At 37.0% G+C, this 14,817-nt stretch overlaps 1 protein-coding gene across 1 annotated transcript in view; it reads left to right on the forward strand.

The window, feature by feature from the left end:
• The window catches only part of bckdha (branched chain keto acid dehydrogenase E1 subunit alpha), a 9,551-nt gene extending 704 nt beyond the window's left edge, over window positions 1-8,847 (forward strand). The window contains exons 2-8 of the mRNA XM_081372978.1: window positions 408-584; window positions 1,781-1,867; window positions 1,977-2,085; window positions 3,669-3,830; window positions 4,822-5,028; window positions 5,118-5,259; window positions 7,726-8,847. Of these exons, the coding sequence (XP_081229104.1) occupies window positions 408-584; window positions 1,781-1,867; window positions 1,977-2,085; window positions 3,669-3,830; window positions 4,822-5,028; window positions 5,118-5,259; window positions 7,726-8,068 (1,227 nt within the window). The 3' untranslated portion in view covers window positions 8,069-8,847. The remainder of the gene's footprint in view (window positions 1-407; window positions 585-1,780; window positions 1,868-1,976; window positions 2,086-3,668; window positions 3,831-4,821; window positions 5,029-5,117; window positions 5,260-7,725) is intronic.
• The last annotated feature ends 5,970 nt before the right edge of the window (window positions 8,848-14,817 follow it).

Genomic DNA, 14,817 nt, shown 5'->3' on the forward strand with positions numbered 1-14,817 from the left:
ATACAATATTGCTACAGCATTATACAGAAGAAATGATAAGAAAAAATAAATATACAACATTACAATAACAACAATAAAATGATTTTAGAATCAAATTAAAATTTTAATCTTATTCTGTATTTATTTACTTATTTATTTATATATTTTAGAACTTATGAACTGTATTGTCTCTCTTTAAGTTGTTAAAGCTGTATCAAAATCAAAAGACGACCCCGATCACCTTTAAACCAAAACAAAGGGAAAATAAAAGATCTTATCACTAGGTCGTAACTGGCTGTTTAAAGCCTAGTGAGCCGAGAATTATGCAGCAGTTGTTGTCTGATTGTTAAAATATGTGATCAGATCTCATCATAATGCATAGCCGCTCTGATACCTGAGTGTTTTCCTCCCTGATTGTCTGTCTTCAGAGAGCTCTTGGCCAGCAGCCGTTTGACTCTTCAGCGGAGAAGCCTCAGTTTCCTGGAGCCTCGGCAGAGTTTATAGATCATCTGGAGTTTATCCAGCCCAATGTGATCTCAGGAATCCCTGTCTACAGAGTGATGGACAGACAGGGCCAGATCATCAATCCATCAGAGGATCCTCAGGTGTGGACTCTGTTTAATGCCCGGTACACATTGGGCTGTCTAGTAGTGGGAAGTTCGGATCATTTCACTGACTCGGATCTTTGAATCTCGTTCATCAAAATGAACGAATCTTTGTTCGAGTCATTTCGTTCATTTCAGCAGAATGTATTTAAAATGTTACATGTTAGCCATATTCCCCAAACACATCAAATGTTGATCACATTTAGAATAAGAAAAAAATTGCAATGCAAAGAAAAGGCCAAATTATGAGAAACAGAAATGATTAATTAATTGATCTTGGTCTTCAGGCTATGCAGTGTGTTAGTTTACCTCCTCCCGTAGCTGTTCGTTCATCCCGTGACATCCTCATAAACTGAGCTTTGCAGTCTGTAGTACCGGATACAGAATTGATTAGTTCATGTTTCAAGTCTATCGACTTCGGGTACGAGTCGTTCGTTCATCACGTGACAGAAGAATGAAAGACTCAGAAGAATCAGACCCGAAGACTCAAAAGATGAACCAATCATTTCTCTTTCCGGTACCGACAGCAAAGCCTCTATGGGACTGACAGGAAGAACGAAAGACTCGAACCCGAAGACTCGAGAGATGAACTAATCTAATCATTCCTGTTTCCAGTACAGAACCTATTGGATGTTGCGCATGCGCGGTCAACACAAAATGAACGAATCACTCTCTGAGACAACTCAGTAGTCCCGAGTCATATTAAAGATTCATTCAAAATGAACGAATCGTTCATGACGACCCATCACTAGGGCTGTCCCAGATCACAGAAAAAAAATCAAATGGCGTATTGATCAACGCGACATGGCGCTAAAACTTAAAACTACTTTCCTCAAGCTCCATTTGCAAGAGTGAAAAGCCAAGTTGTCCTCTTTTCCCTCGCCATGATCGCATCCATATTCTCCTCTTTCACTTTTCACACATAAAAACCACAGTTGCCAACGCGATTCATCTTGCTCTTTGTTCACCACTAGCTCGGTTTATTCTTCTATAATAACTAGCGTTGTAGCCTACGATTCAATAGGTGTCATCATCGTACAGTCTACATACATGTCGTACACAAGTTCATTAGATCCATGTCGTACAGTGGGATTTGTAATGATCTTATAGGATTGCTGAAATCACACAGGCATAATGTGTGGAAATGAATAAATATTAATATTAATAAATACTTCACAGCATTGCTTGTGTTTCAGCTTCCAAAAGAGACGGTTTTGAATTTCTATCAGAAGATGACGTTACTCAACACAATGGATCGTATTCTTTACGAGTCGCAGAGGCAGGTGAGCGATGCAGTGGATTTCAGTGTCATACCGACTCCATCGTAAAAATGAAATTTAATGACATCTGAAAGTTTATAATGCTTAAGTTCGGTACGCATTTGTGTTGAAGGGCCGTATCTCATTCTACATGACCAATTACGGGGAGGAGGGCACACATATTGGAAGCGCTGCAGCTCTTGACCCTGCTGATCTGGTCTTCGGACAATACAGAGAAGCTGGTGAGAATGTTTACAAGCTGGAGATTCTCCCAGTTTTCTCATTAATAAGTCTGGCACTTTTTAAAAAAGTTATGTAATCAGCTTTACTTTTTTCAAGTTACAAGTAAAAGTAATGCATTACTAAACCACATATCTGAGTTACTTTTTCAAATAAGTACCGCAAGTTACCTTGTCTCATTATTGACTGACAGCTCTCCTGTCCGCATGTTGAGAGAAATCAGGAGTGAGTGCAGAGGCGCTGTGGGAACATGATGCTTATTATAGATGTAGACAGAATGTGAACGTGTATTGCTTGTTGTTATACCACGGTCTGGGTGAATACTCGATTCTGATTGGCTGCAGGGTGTCCATTAAAAAGTGATAGAGGACACCTAGTAAATAAACCGTCAGGCGTAACCAGGGAAACCAAGTTATTGTTTGTAAAAACTTTAGATTTTGATTGTAAAACTAATTATAAAAAATATAAACTAATGTTTTAAAAATGTGTTATTTGGCAAGTGACCATGGTATAAGTGGGTTAATGTCCTTCGAGGTGTCCTAATGACGCTGCGTGTCGGACTGTTCACGCCTCGCCGTCGTCCATTAATACCTGACAATGGACACCTCGTCGGGCATTAACCCTTACTTAAAGTAGTGCATATTTGACCTATATGAATAATCATTTAAAGCATATTGTGTGTTTTATACACAGTGAATAGCCTGTATTTGAGATAAATTAACAGAATTGTCAGCAAGCTAACTTATCTAGATGGTTGTCAATTAATATAATTTTCTACTTTAATAAGATTTCCCCAATAAATAGGCAAGAATAAACCTGGTGTCCTCATGATTCCTGTTCTTCTCGACAACAAAACTCTTGAATGCGACGAGCTGGTCATCACGACTTAAGGAATTTTCTATAGCACGTGAAGACAGCATAATCTCACTTTATTAACCAATGATGTCTTTGCTAATGTAAGAGTGTTAAACTTTCTTGTTCTTCTGTGATCCAGAACAGCTGAAAGGTTAGTCTGAGCGGCGTCCTCTACTGTACGTCAGCTAGCATCTCCTTCAGCCTGAGGCTTATCTCACTTCTGGTGTGAAAGGGCCTTTACATTTGCCATAAATATAACTTTTTTGTTTTTTTATTTGAAAAGAAACAAGCCCAACCAAGATGAACAGTAACAGTAACGCAAAAGTAATAACGCATTACTCTCCCACAAAAAGTAACTAAGTAACACAACTTTCCCCAACACTGATGAAGTAATACATTTTGTATTAATATTTGACTTAACATAATATTTCTTTATTATATTTAACACAATTGTACCATGTAGTAATATTTTATTAAATTTAATTGTATTTTTTTCTGAATTTCTGAAAAAATCTTGTATAATACGACTTGCTGTTTTTGTCTGTTTGGTTTTTATTGTATTTATATGATATTTGTATTTTTGTAACTGAATTTTTGCCATGAAAATAGCTTTGAATTAGCCTGGGAAAACCCAGACAACTTCCGGCAAATTTAGATTTACTGAGAATGGTCTGGTTTTAACCAGGCTAGCTTTGAATGCAGACATGGCACTAAATCTGAATTTCTGTAGGTGTACTGATGTACAGAGGCTTCCCTCTGGATATGTTCATGGCACAGTGCTACGCAAACGCAGATGACCTTGGCAAGGGCCGACAAATGCCAGTTCACTATGGCTCAAAAGACCTTAATTTTGTCACCATCTCCTCACCACTTGCAACTCAGATCCCCCAAGGTAAGAAGTGAGCATGTCTGTTACGTAGAACATCAAGAGTATTTATGTACACTATTGTTCAAAAGATTGGGGTCTGATTTTTATGTTTTTGAAAGATGTCTCTCATGTCAGTGCTTCTCAACTGGTTTGGCTGTGAGACCCACAGTTTCCCATGGTCAATAAGGCATGACCCAAAGTTTTAGGAGTTTGAACCAAGCTTATTTAAAAAAAAAATGGTTGACACAAAAATATACGTCCCACTTAACGTCACATACACATAAATTGTAAGAATATCACTAACACTGATGAATGTACACTATAAGGTAAGTCTATTAAATAGCAGTCTCAAACTAGTTAGTAGTTTGTAAATACAATGAAGTTGGTATGAGCCACCACTATATATTTTATAGAAGACAGCACAAAGTGAAAATAAAGTGGCATTTTGGGATACACAATACTTACATGAACTATTAATAAAACATGGTCACTGATCCTGATGAACGGATAGAACATCATGCAAATTCTTCTCAGCCAACACACAACGTACCCGTTAAGTAATTACTTTTTATTTTGTAACCAGTTATAAAAATAACGTTAAAATGACACTGACAAATAGCCTGACAACATCTCATCTGACAGCAGGTAATAAAACATGTTTACTTGTTTACTCTTTACTTACAGTAAACTGCGTTTGACAGAAGAGTCAACAGCTTCATGCACATCTTTCAAAATAAAAGTCTTGCATCTGAAAAATATTCAGAATTATGTTTGTTGTTGTTGTTTCTTTGACTACGCACTCAAAATCTTGTGACCCACCGGTTGAGAAACACTGTCAAACAATAAAATCAGTAATATATTATTACAATTTAACGGTTTTCTATTTTAATAAACAATAGTTAATATGTCATTTTAGCAGCCATTACTCTTTACTGTCCTCTCATTTTTGCTCAATTAAGCTCAAATAATACATCTTTGCTGAATAAAAGTATCAATTTCTTTGTGTCTGTATCAGCGGCCGGGGCGGCGTACGCAGTGAAGCGGGAGAACACAAACCGTGTGGTGATCTGTTACTTCGGAGAGGGGGCGGCCAGTGAGGGAGACGCACATGCTGGATTTAATTTCTCCACCACTCTTGAGTGTCCTCTCATATTCTTCTGCCGTAATAACGGTTATGCTATCTCCACCCCGACCAATGAGCAGTATAGAGGCGATGGTATTGGTAAGTAACTGTGTTCGCCACAGTCTCCCATGTGAATCTCTGCATTTCAATGGCCTCATTTTTTTATTTTTCTCAATTTTCATCCAAAGCTGCTCGAGGTCCAGGATATGGACTGATGTCGATCCGTGTCGATGGAAATGATGTTTTTGCAGTGTACAACGCCACGAAGGAGGCGCGACGCAGAGCGGTGGCTGAAAACCAGCCCTTCCTCATTGAAGCCATGACTTACAGGTAGAGTTTATCTACATGAATCAGCTGAATATCAGGAACAGGATTTTCTATTAGCTATAAACAGCCTAGGTGGCACAGTGTAGACCTGGAGGAGAATACGTCTGTGCCATTAGGGGTTGGGCCTATTTTTACTGTATGTAGAGTGGCAAACTCAGCAGAAAACACTGTGAACCTATTTGTCAACACAATATTTTGCAATGTTAGGCTTTTATGAAGCAGCATAAAATATGTAGGAGAGAACTAGCCTATTGCTTGGGGGAAAAACGTGTCACTTTGATGCAAGTTTCTTACAACAGCTTTTTCGAGATATACATTTTTTGTCCATATTGCACACCCCTTATTAATAGTACTGTACTATTGCTATAATGTTCATCTTCTTGCCAGGATGATTGTTTGGTACAGTGTAAGAGCAAGTCAAGTGTGATACGAGAGACAAGGGAGACGGATCCCAGGGTGAGCGGTCTGTTATCAGGGATTTTTCTGCATTGGAAATATGTTGCCGGCCGCCAAAGATTTGATCATTTAATGTGATGATACTGCCGTTCTGCATTACCATTACCCGCTGATAGCGGACTGCTTTAAAACGCTCTCATGGGTGTTTGTGTGAAGAGCGTCAAAGGCGTGTGAACGCAATGGCCAATCAGACGTGTTTAAGTTAGTCAGAACCAGCTAAAAACAGCAAAGTTTTTGTTCAGCGCAAGCTCTGCACGTTTGCGAATCCTTTTAGTAAGTAAGCCCGTATATTGGTCCAATGGGCGGTCTCCAATAATACGGGTGAAGATTTTTGTAAAGTAATTTGATTGATTTGATATGTATTACCTCGTTATTTCATCTGACTCCATAAATGAAAAGGTTTTAATGATATCTGTGCCTCATTAAATGTGAGCGAATGCTTGACTATTCTTTTTAACTATTTACTGAAAATAATGTCAGAGTCCGTTAGAATGAAATCAAATGTTTACAATTTATTATGTCAGGTAAATATCTCATGCCAATTTCATAATCAGTTCAAAGATAATCAATACAAATGCTCTGAAATAAAGAGAAAAGATGCGAACCTGACATTAGAAAGTACATGATGCTGAGAGTCTCGGCCGCTCTCAACATCACAGGCTGATCTCAGTTACACAAACGCGCTGAGTCTCTTGTTGCACTTCATTATATAGACAGAAACTTCTTTTCACATGGCAACATCTGCTAACAATGAGAATTTGCATTGAGTTTACACCTTTTGAGAGGAGGAGGCCATTTGCCTGGAAGACCCACCCTCCTTTGTGTGCGAGTTATCCCTAAACTCTTAAAAACTTTATTACCCTTTTGTTTTACTTCTTTGGGAAAGATACCTTTGTACCAGTCGCACTGAGACATTTCAAATGATACCAAACCTGTGTAATACTGTATGATAATTATTCACATTGAACCATATAGATTCTTGGGTGAATTTTGGTGATCTCAGCATGAGGGAGAAGGAATGGAGGAAGAGGGAGAGAGATGTAGATTAGGATGATTCTGAGGTGAGACTTGCGTCTTGATAGTGCTCAAGATTGAGTTCAAATGTTAATTTCCTTTGTTCTCTCAGAGAGTTGCCCTCTCTTCCAGTTCTTCCAGTTTCTCCAGTCTTACAAGTATAACAAAGTCCTTGGTTATATGTGTCTTCCTACATGGTTGTTTTAGTAATTAAAAGCTACACACTCCATCAATTAGAGTTAGAAGAACTGTTGCCAAACATATAACATGCTAGAAACATAATAATCACTGCAATAATGATCCAATCATAGACTCTTAAGCATTTGCCTATTTAAATCCAAACACTGATCTTTTTCTGGCCAGCCAGTTTATTACACAAGGCAAGGCAAGTTTATTTATACAGCTCATTTCATACACTATGGCAATTCAAAGTGCTTTACATAGAAAGGAATACAAATAACTACAAAATAAAAGCAAGGAAAATTAAAAGAGTTATTCAAAATGCTTTACATAGAAATAAATTAAAATAACCTCACTATGGCAAATTCAAAGTGCTTTGCATAGAAAATAAACACAAAATAAAAGCAAGAGAAATTAAAACAGTTATAAAAGGAATTAAATTAAATGAATTAGAGTAAAATGAATTAAAGTAGTAAAAAGATATACATTGAATAAACATCTCATCTGGCAAAACACTGGTTTATCTTATTTTGCATATAGTTTTACTCTGGTGTTTATTTGGCGCGCATAAGAATTCCATTGGACGTCTCCGATGGACCCGATTTTTCCCTAAAATTGACAGGAGGAGCTCTAGGACTGACTCACGGGGTAACCTCAGGTTCAATGCCCCATCAGTCCACACCCCCCCCCAAAAAAACACCCCTTACAACTCACATTAAGAGTTGTAAGTTGTGGTTTCTGCACAAATTATCTTTAATTTTTTACTGAAATATCAGTGCATCCCTAGTGTTGTGAAATGATTTCCTCTTCCCGCTGCAGGATCGGTCATCACAGCACCAGTGACGACAGTTCTGCGTACCGCTCAGTGGACGAGGTGAACTACTGGGACAAGCAGGACCACCCCATCTCTCGCCTGCGACACTACATGACGGCCCGCGGCTGGTGGGACGAGGACGAGGAGCGCGCCTGGAGGAAGCAGTCCCGCAAACTCGTCATGGTGGCCTTCGAGAAAGCCGAGAAACGTCTGAAGCCCCACCCCGACCTGATGTTCTCTGATGTCTACGAAGAGATGACTCCTCAAATAGCCAGGCAGAAAGACGCCATGTGGCGGCACGTCCAGCAGTATAAAGAGCATTACCCACTCGATCTCTATGAGAAATAGGCCATGGGCCGTGGACACGACTGGAAAAAGTCTTGCACATATCAGATTTGTTTGAATTCTCTCTTTTTTTCCCGTTTCATGTTTCATTAAATCCTGAAAGATGTATTGTTATCCTCCATATTTGCCACTAGAGGCCTCCGTTCTGTCATTTTGTGCCTTGGAAAATGCTGTAAGAGGAGGAGTGGAAAACGGTTGAAGATCTTCTGGCCTAATGTAGCAAGTGTTCTAATACAGTATCATTATATTGGCATAGTGTTAACAATCCAGTCACTAGCGTTTCTTCATGAAAGTCTTGAGTAAATCCTGTGATATAAGAACATCATTAAGGTCAGTATCTTTGGAATATGGGTTTGTAAATCACTGTAAACGATCATCATTGATTTCTAATTCTTCCATAAACAACACTAATACTCACTGAAAGTGATTGTTACACAAGCTTTTGAAATGTTTATTTTTGTGTGCATCATTACCTTTAGACTTTCCACTCCAAACTGAGCCATTAGTAAGTATATATACGACATGTTTAGCTGTGATTTTTAATGAACTTAAACTTTCTGTGTGAGACTCACTCAACTGTTACATGATATGATGACAACATGATGTGTTTGAGATGTATTCTGATTAACTTTAGGGGATTGTAAATTGTATTTTAAACAATAAAGATGCTCATAAAATGTAATTGCTCATATAATGAAGTTCTTGTGTTATGGTCGTAACCTACATCTTATGGAGACCACAAAGGGCTTTAAATATGTAATAACTGGTGGTGATTGAAGTGTTATGCAGACTAATAATGCTCAGTGTGTTGTGGAGACTCATTATTGATGAGGGCTGAGTGAACCGTTAACTTAAATGCAGAGGATGGCAAAACAAACCAAGTCACTGAAGTGACTTTTTATTTTTTAAGTAATTTGTATATGTATTTTTATATATGATTATGTATGATATGACAGGGACATGTTTTCCACAGGAACCCTGTGACTTAATCTTACAATATTGTATCTTTGTACCTTGGACTCGTAGGGAAAATCATATCACGACGAATCATATTACCAACAATTATTCTGTTAAGCTGAAGCTGTTTGTATGTTACACTCAGCATGATATAAAGCTCTCAAAGCAATTACACAATCACACAAAGGTCAAATCTGCCAGAGCCCATTTTTAGGCAATTTGCTCATAGTGGTTCTTGTGAGCTCCCTCCATTTATCACTCCAGTAATCACTGACCTTTTGGGGATCAGATACATTTCTTTCTCTTCTATTATTGAAGCAAATTTCCCCCCAGATTTCTACATAAAAGATAACAAATATAATCTCTGCTTCCTGTAAATGATTGAACACTGAGCTTAATCAGATGTCAGATCTTCTCATAGTATCCCAGCCAAATTAAATATATATTCAGTATTCATATTTTAGCTCAATTGTATTCCTGACGATTCTTAAAATGGCTTCTGTTGTTGTTAATAGTTCCCTGTTTTGGGGCGTTGAGTCTCTGATGCTCATTGTTGTCTCAGTTTTACAGTGACAGTCCTCTAAGGTGGCTTGGCAAATTGTCAGAGAGAAATCAGGTATTTTAGGGGCCTTTTATGCAGAATATTTATTTATTTGTTCCAAAAGAGGTGTTCAACTTTCTTTGTCAAAGTAAATTCCTTTTAGCAACAACATTTTTGTGCGATGTTGCATTGATTGTTAAATGACAGTCAGAATCTGGAATGCAGATTAGATGTTGTCAAGGAACATAAACACAACAATATTCAAATCTGTATGTGCCATAGCCATGGGTCTGATTAGCATAAATGATGAGTACAAACAGGAACATTATAGCAGATTTGATGAAATCTGTCACAACAACAGCTTGAGTCTGACTGTTGGAGACTGTCGGCTGCCTGGTGTTTTATGATGCAACAGATCTTATGAATATTTTCCTGGGCCATTACATTTTCTGTGGTGTTCAAAGGCATGGCTCTTTCAAAAGCACTGATTTTCCTCTAGTTTGTCTCATGTTCCCCACTTACATTGATTTCTATTCTCTTGGGCCTGTTTTATACACAATATATTTTGGATAATTTTCAATGACTATTCACACATTAATAGACTGCTGCGATCAGCATTTTCCCCGGTTTCACAGGCAAGGCTTAAACTATCTCAGACTAAAATGCATATTTGAGCTGTTTTAACTGAAATATATCAGTACTGTTGATTTGTGTCAAGATGCACACCAGTATTATTATTTTTTTTTTTTAAAAGGCACGTTTATAAAAGCAACTGAAATGTCCTAATTGAACTAAGGCCTAATCCTGCATACAGTCTACATTTAGAGGTTATCGTTGCCTCTAAAACTTCTAAACCCATAATGCACTGGGCATGTTGCCGTCCAAGGCTGCTCCCACCAGTCTGCTATGGATACAATTACCAGTCAAATACCGCCTCGCTTTACTAGGAAATACTTCTTAGCAAACTTTTAGTCATAATGGTGTCGACTTGTATTGTTCCCGGGTGCAAGACTTCAAAGAGTTAACGTTTAGCGGGAGTGAGTTACTTTCAGTTTCCAGTGAAGGATCCAGCGCGTTTAGGTAGTGGATAAAAGCTGAAAAACAATTGGAAATATGGGATTTCAAACTGGATCACCACAAACAGAGGGAAAAACTGAAAGAAACTTCTGCAGTTCTGTCAGTTCCTCCTAAAGCAAAACGCTGTCGTGAACAGGTAAGAAAGCTTTTGCCATATGTTGCGTTCAAGTCATCTCGGATAGATCGTATTTATGAGTTGAACGCACACGAACGCCACCACAATGTCGTAAATACCAGTGGGAAGCTCGGGATTTTCTTTAAACTCCGATCTTTACGAGTTGTGGGCGTGTCAGTTTAGCAGTGGTATTGTCATGCTTTTCTATTTACAGCGAAGTAAGCTGCACAGAATATGATGATGGCATTATAATATAACAATGTATTATGTAACGATAAAGTTTGCAGTGGCTTCATAAATTGATTAAAAAACATAAAAAACAAAGCACACCTGATGCACATTTTTTTTGTTCTTTGTTTTCTAGAACTAGAGTAGAACCTTGCAGTATTTTTGTGTAATTAATAAAGAGAAAGTACACACCGCCATCTTACTCCGACGAAAGTGACTTGAACGCCATCATAATGGAGACGTCTATTTGATGTGCGTGTTTACATCTGGAAGACGTATTTTTTAGAGTGTTTGCTCATCTCTGCAATACGTCTATATGACGTTTCCTGTCAGATGTCAAATAGACGTTTAGAAAATGTCTTTAAGGTGTAATGATTTAGAAGTTAAACTGAGATCTTGAAGATGTCTATCAGATGTTAGTAAACAGCAGATGCTTTCCAAATGAAGTGATCTGTAACAGACATCTTGCAGACGTACGTGTGCTATCTGGGTAGTGTTCCATTAGACCATGTTGTTTAAAGAGTAGACGAAGTATGATACAATTTTCAGTGATAAACATGTACATTTGATTTACATGCATGTGTAAATCAAAACAATTAATAATACATTCAATAACTCAAACCACATTGTCTTTTTTTCCTAACACATTTATTTATTTTCTGACATTTTTATTCTCTTTCGTTCTGAGATGATCTGTGGAACAGAAATAAGAACATTTACAAGAGAACATGCAAAAAAAAAAAAAAAAAAGTTTCATCTTGCAGCTTGCAATTAAGAGAGAAGATGAAGGTGGGTGTTTTTGGGCAAACATACTCATTTCAGCAAAAGCACTTGGTGGGCAATGTGGAAAATCTGATCACTTTTACAAAAATAAATGACCGAACAACCTGGCATGATTTTGGATGGTTATACAACTGTGCTAATGTGTATTGGAATCAGATGTATAGATCTGGAAATCAGGAGAGATGTCCTTAATAACCGGAGGCTTGTTCTGCAGGTCGTGACCTACGTTGGTTTCGTCAACAGCTTTTAATGAGCCGCGTGTTTTGTTCAGTCCATCGATCAAGTCCCAGTTCAGCAGCAGAATGAGAAAACACATGGACCTGTGCCGTTTGTGAGCCAGTGTTTCGTAAGGATGAGAAAGAAACAGATGCAGGCGTTTTATATTTCAGCTTCATAAGTAAAGACTCTGCAATGTAAATAAATACATAAATATATCAATATAGAATAAATACATAAACAGTTGTTTTTCTTCAACGATACATTAAGTGGGGATTCTGTGGCAGCATCTGACACAAACAGATGCAGCTGTTAAAAAAAAGAAAAGAAACAGGCTAGAAGGCATTTTTTTTAAAGAATGAATTCACATGTTTAAATGTCATCTTTATATTTTGCTATTGTGTTCTTGTTCTAAAGAAAACGATTTCATTCTGGCAACTAACAGGTGACAGTAATTGTCTTGTGTTGTTGGCAGACATGCACTCATGTGCTCTGGAAAGAAAGGGTGGATGAATTGAAAACAAACCTGGCAGAGAAGTTGACCCTTGTGACCACAGACTAATGAAGTGCTGGAAACAGATCTGAATCAAATAAAAGCGATTAAGTGTGGCCAGAAAGACAGTCAAAAATAAAAACTTTTTTTCTATGGTTTTCATATTTTAATGGACTGAGCGGGCTAATTGCACAATAAAAGAAGATGGAAAACATAAATAAATAAATAGAAGTGTTCTTTCAGTTTAATGGCCTGTCCTTCATCAGTCTGCGTGTGTATTGAGAGCTCAAGAGGCTTTTGAAACGCAGTAGGGATGTGGTACTTTGTTAGCCGTAGATAAGAGCACAGGGTTGTGTGTGCTCAGTGAAGTCTTTGATTCGCACAAACTTCAGAAATTACAAAGGAGTCGCTTTTCCTGAAACATCCTAGAGCAATAATCCATCACATCCCATTAGGAGGACATTTTTTTCCATTAAACATGTGCTGTTCACCCTAAGACTCACAACTGATTGATGAGCTAATTATGGGTTTTTAAAGTATCTTTTAAAAGAATTATTAACCCTTTCAAATATTTTGACAACATTGAAATGGCATTGATAAAATACTAGTTCCTCAAATAATGGTGTACGGTCAGACATATGAAGTATTTGTGCTTGACCATGTTTTTTTGTTTTTAAACACTGCTTATGTATAGCTACAAGTAATGCAGCAAAACTCGACATTACCCGTAAATGTGTTTTCCAGATGAAACAGCTGGAGATCTTGTTTAAGTTTTGTGCTCAGGGTTAAGAAGTATCATTTTTTCATGCCGTAGGTGTTTAAAGTATGTTTATTATAGATTCTGCGGAGGACTGCTGCTGCTTTTAAAACTTTAACCAATGTTATGAGACTTAAAGCCAGTCTAAAACCCAAAGTATATTTCAGTTTTGATGCGAATGCTTAAAGTCGGCATGGAATGGAAGTTGCGCTAGTCTTTCCTTCCCTGTTGTGTCGTATATCCCAGTGAAACGGCTTCTCGAACAAGGAAAAATGTAGGGCGGGTCTTGATTTTGTCCATCAGGAATTGATTGGATCTCATGTGAGTGACAGGTTGCCCTGCCTTTAATCTTTGATTAAAGATTATGAGGGCACTGATAAATCATTTATAATAAACACTACAAAAACAAGAATTGTTCTTTGTGATTTTTGGTACACATGTATGGAAGCTTGTTTCTGTTACAGAATAAAAAAAAATTAAAAAGTTAATTGCGAGTTTCTAGGTAAGATTAAAGGTAATCTCGCAATTTAGATTTTCTTCTAGCAATTTCGAGTTTACATCTTGCAATTCTGAAGTCGCAATTGCAAGTTATGAAGTCATAATTGAAAGATATAAACTCACAATTGCAAGTTATGAAGTCATAATTGAACGATATAAACTCACAATTGCAAGTTATAAAGTCATAATTGAAAGATATAAACTCACAATTGGAAGTTATGAAGTCATAATTGAAAGATATAAACACAATTGGAAGTTATGAAGTCATAATTGAAAGATATTAACTCACAATTGGAAGTTATGAAGTCATAACTGAAAGATATAAACACAATTGGAAGTTATAAAGTCAGAATTGAAAGATATAAACTCACAATTGCAAGTTATAAAGTCAGAATTGAAAGATATAAACTCACAATTGGAAGTTATGAAGTCATAATTGAAAGATATAAACACAATTGGAAGTTATGAAGTCATAATTGAAAGATATAAACTCACAATTGGAAGTTATGAAGTCATAACTGAAAGATATAAACACAATTGGAAGTTATAAAGTCAGAATTGAAAGATATAAACTCACAATTGCAAGTTATAAAGTCAGAATTGAAAGATATAAACTCACAATTGGAAGTTATGAAGTCATAATTTAAAGATATAAACTAACAATTGCAAGTTATGAAGTCAGAATTGAAAGATATAAACTCACAATTGCAAGTTATGAAGTCAGAATTGAAAGATATAAACTCACAATTGGAAGTTATGAAGTCAGAATTGAAAGATATAAACTAACAATTGTGAGATAAAAAGTTGCATTTATGTTTTAAAATGTTTTATTCTGTGGTGGAAACAAGCTTCCGTACACATGCCCTATATGGGTAAAAAACGAAGTATACTTAAAGGGTTGCACTATCAAGTGTGACCAATAGAAGATTGATACACCACTGCACCTCTTAGCCAAAACAAAAGAACGCAAACTTTAAATCTGCAGGATTGCAGTAATGTGGAGTAGATTGCATTTTTTTTAACCTTTTTGATGTATTGTTGAAATATTAAAAAACGACACCGCAGAGTGTGATGTCATATTGCAACT

This window comes from Scardinius erythrophthalmus (assembly GCF_964197995.2).
Source record: "Scardinius erythrophthalmus genome assembly, chromosome: 8".
Lineage (NCBI taxonomy): Eukaryota > Metazoa > Chordata > Actinopteri > Cypriniformes > Leuciscidae > Scardinius > Scardinius erythrophthalmus.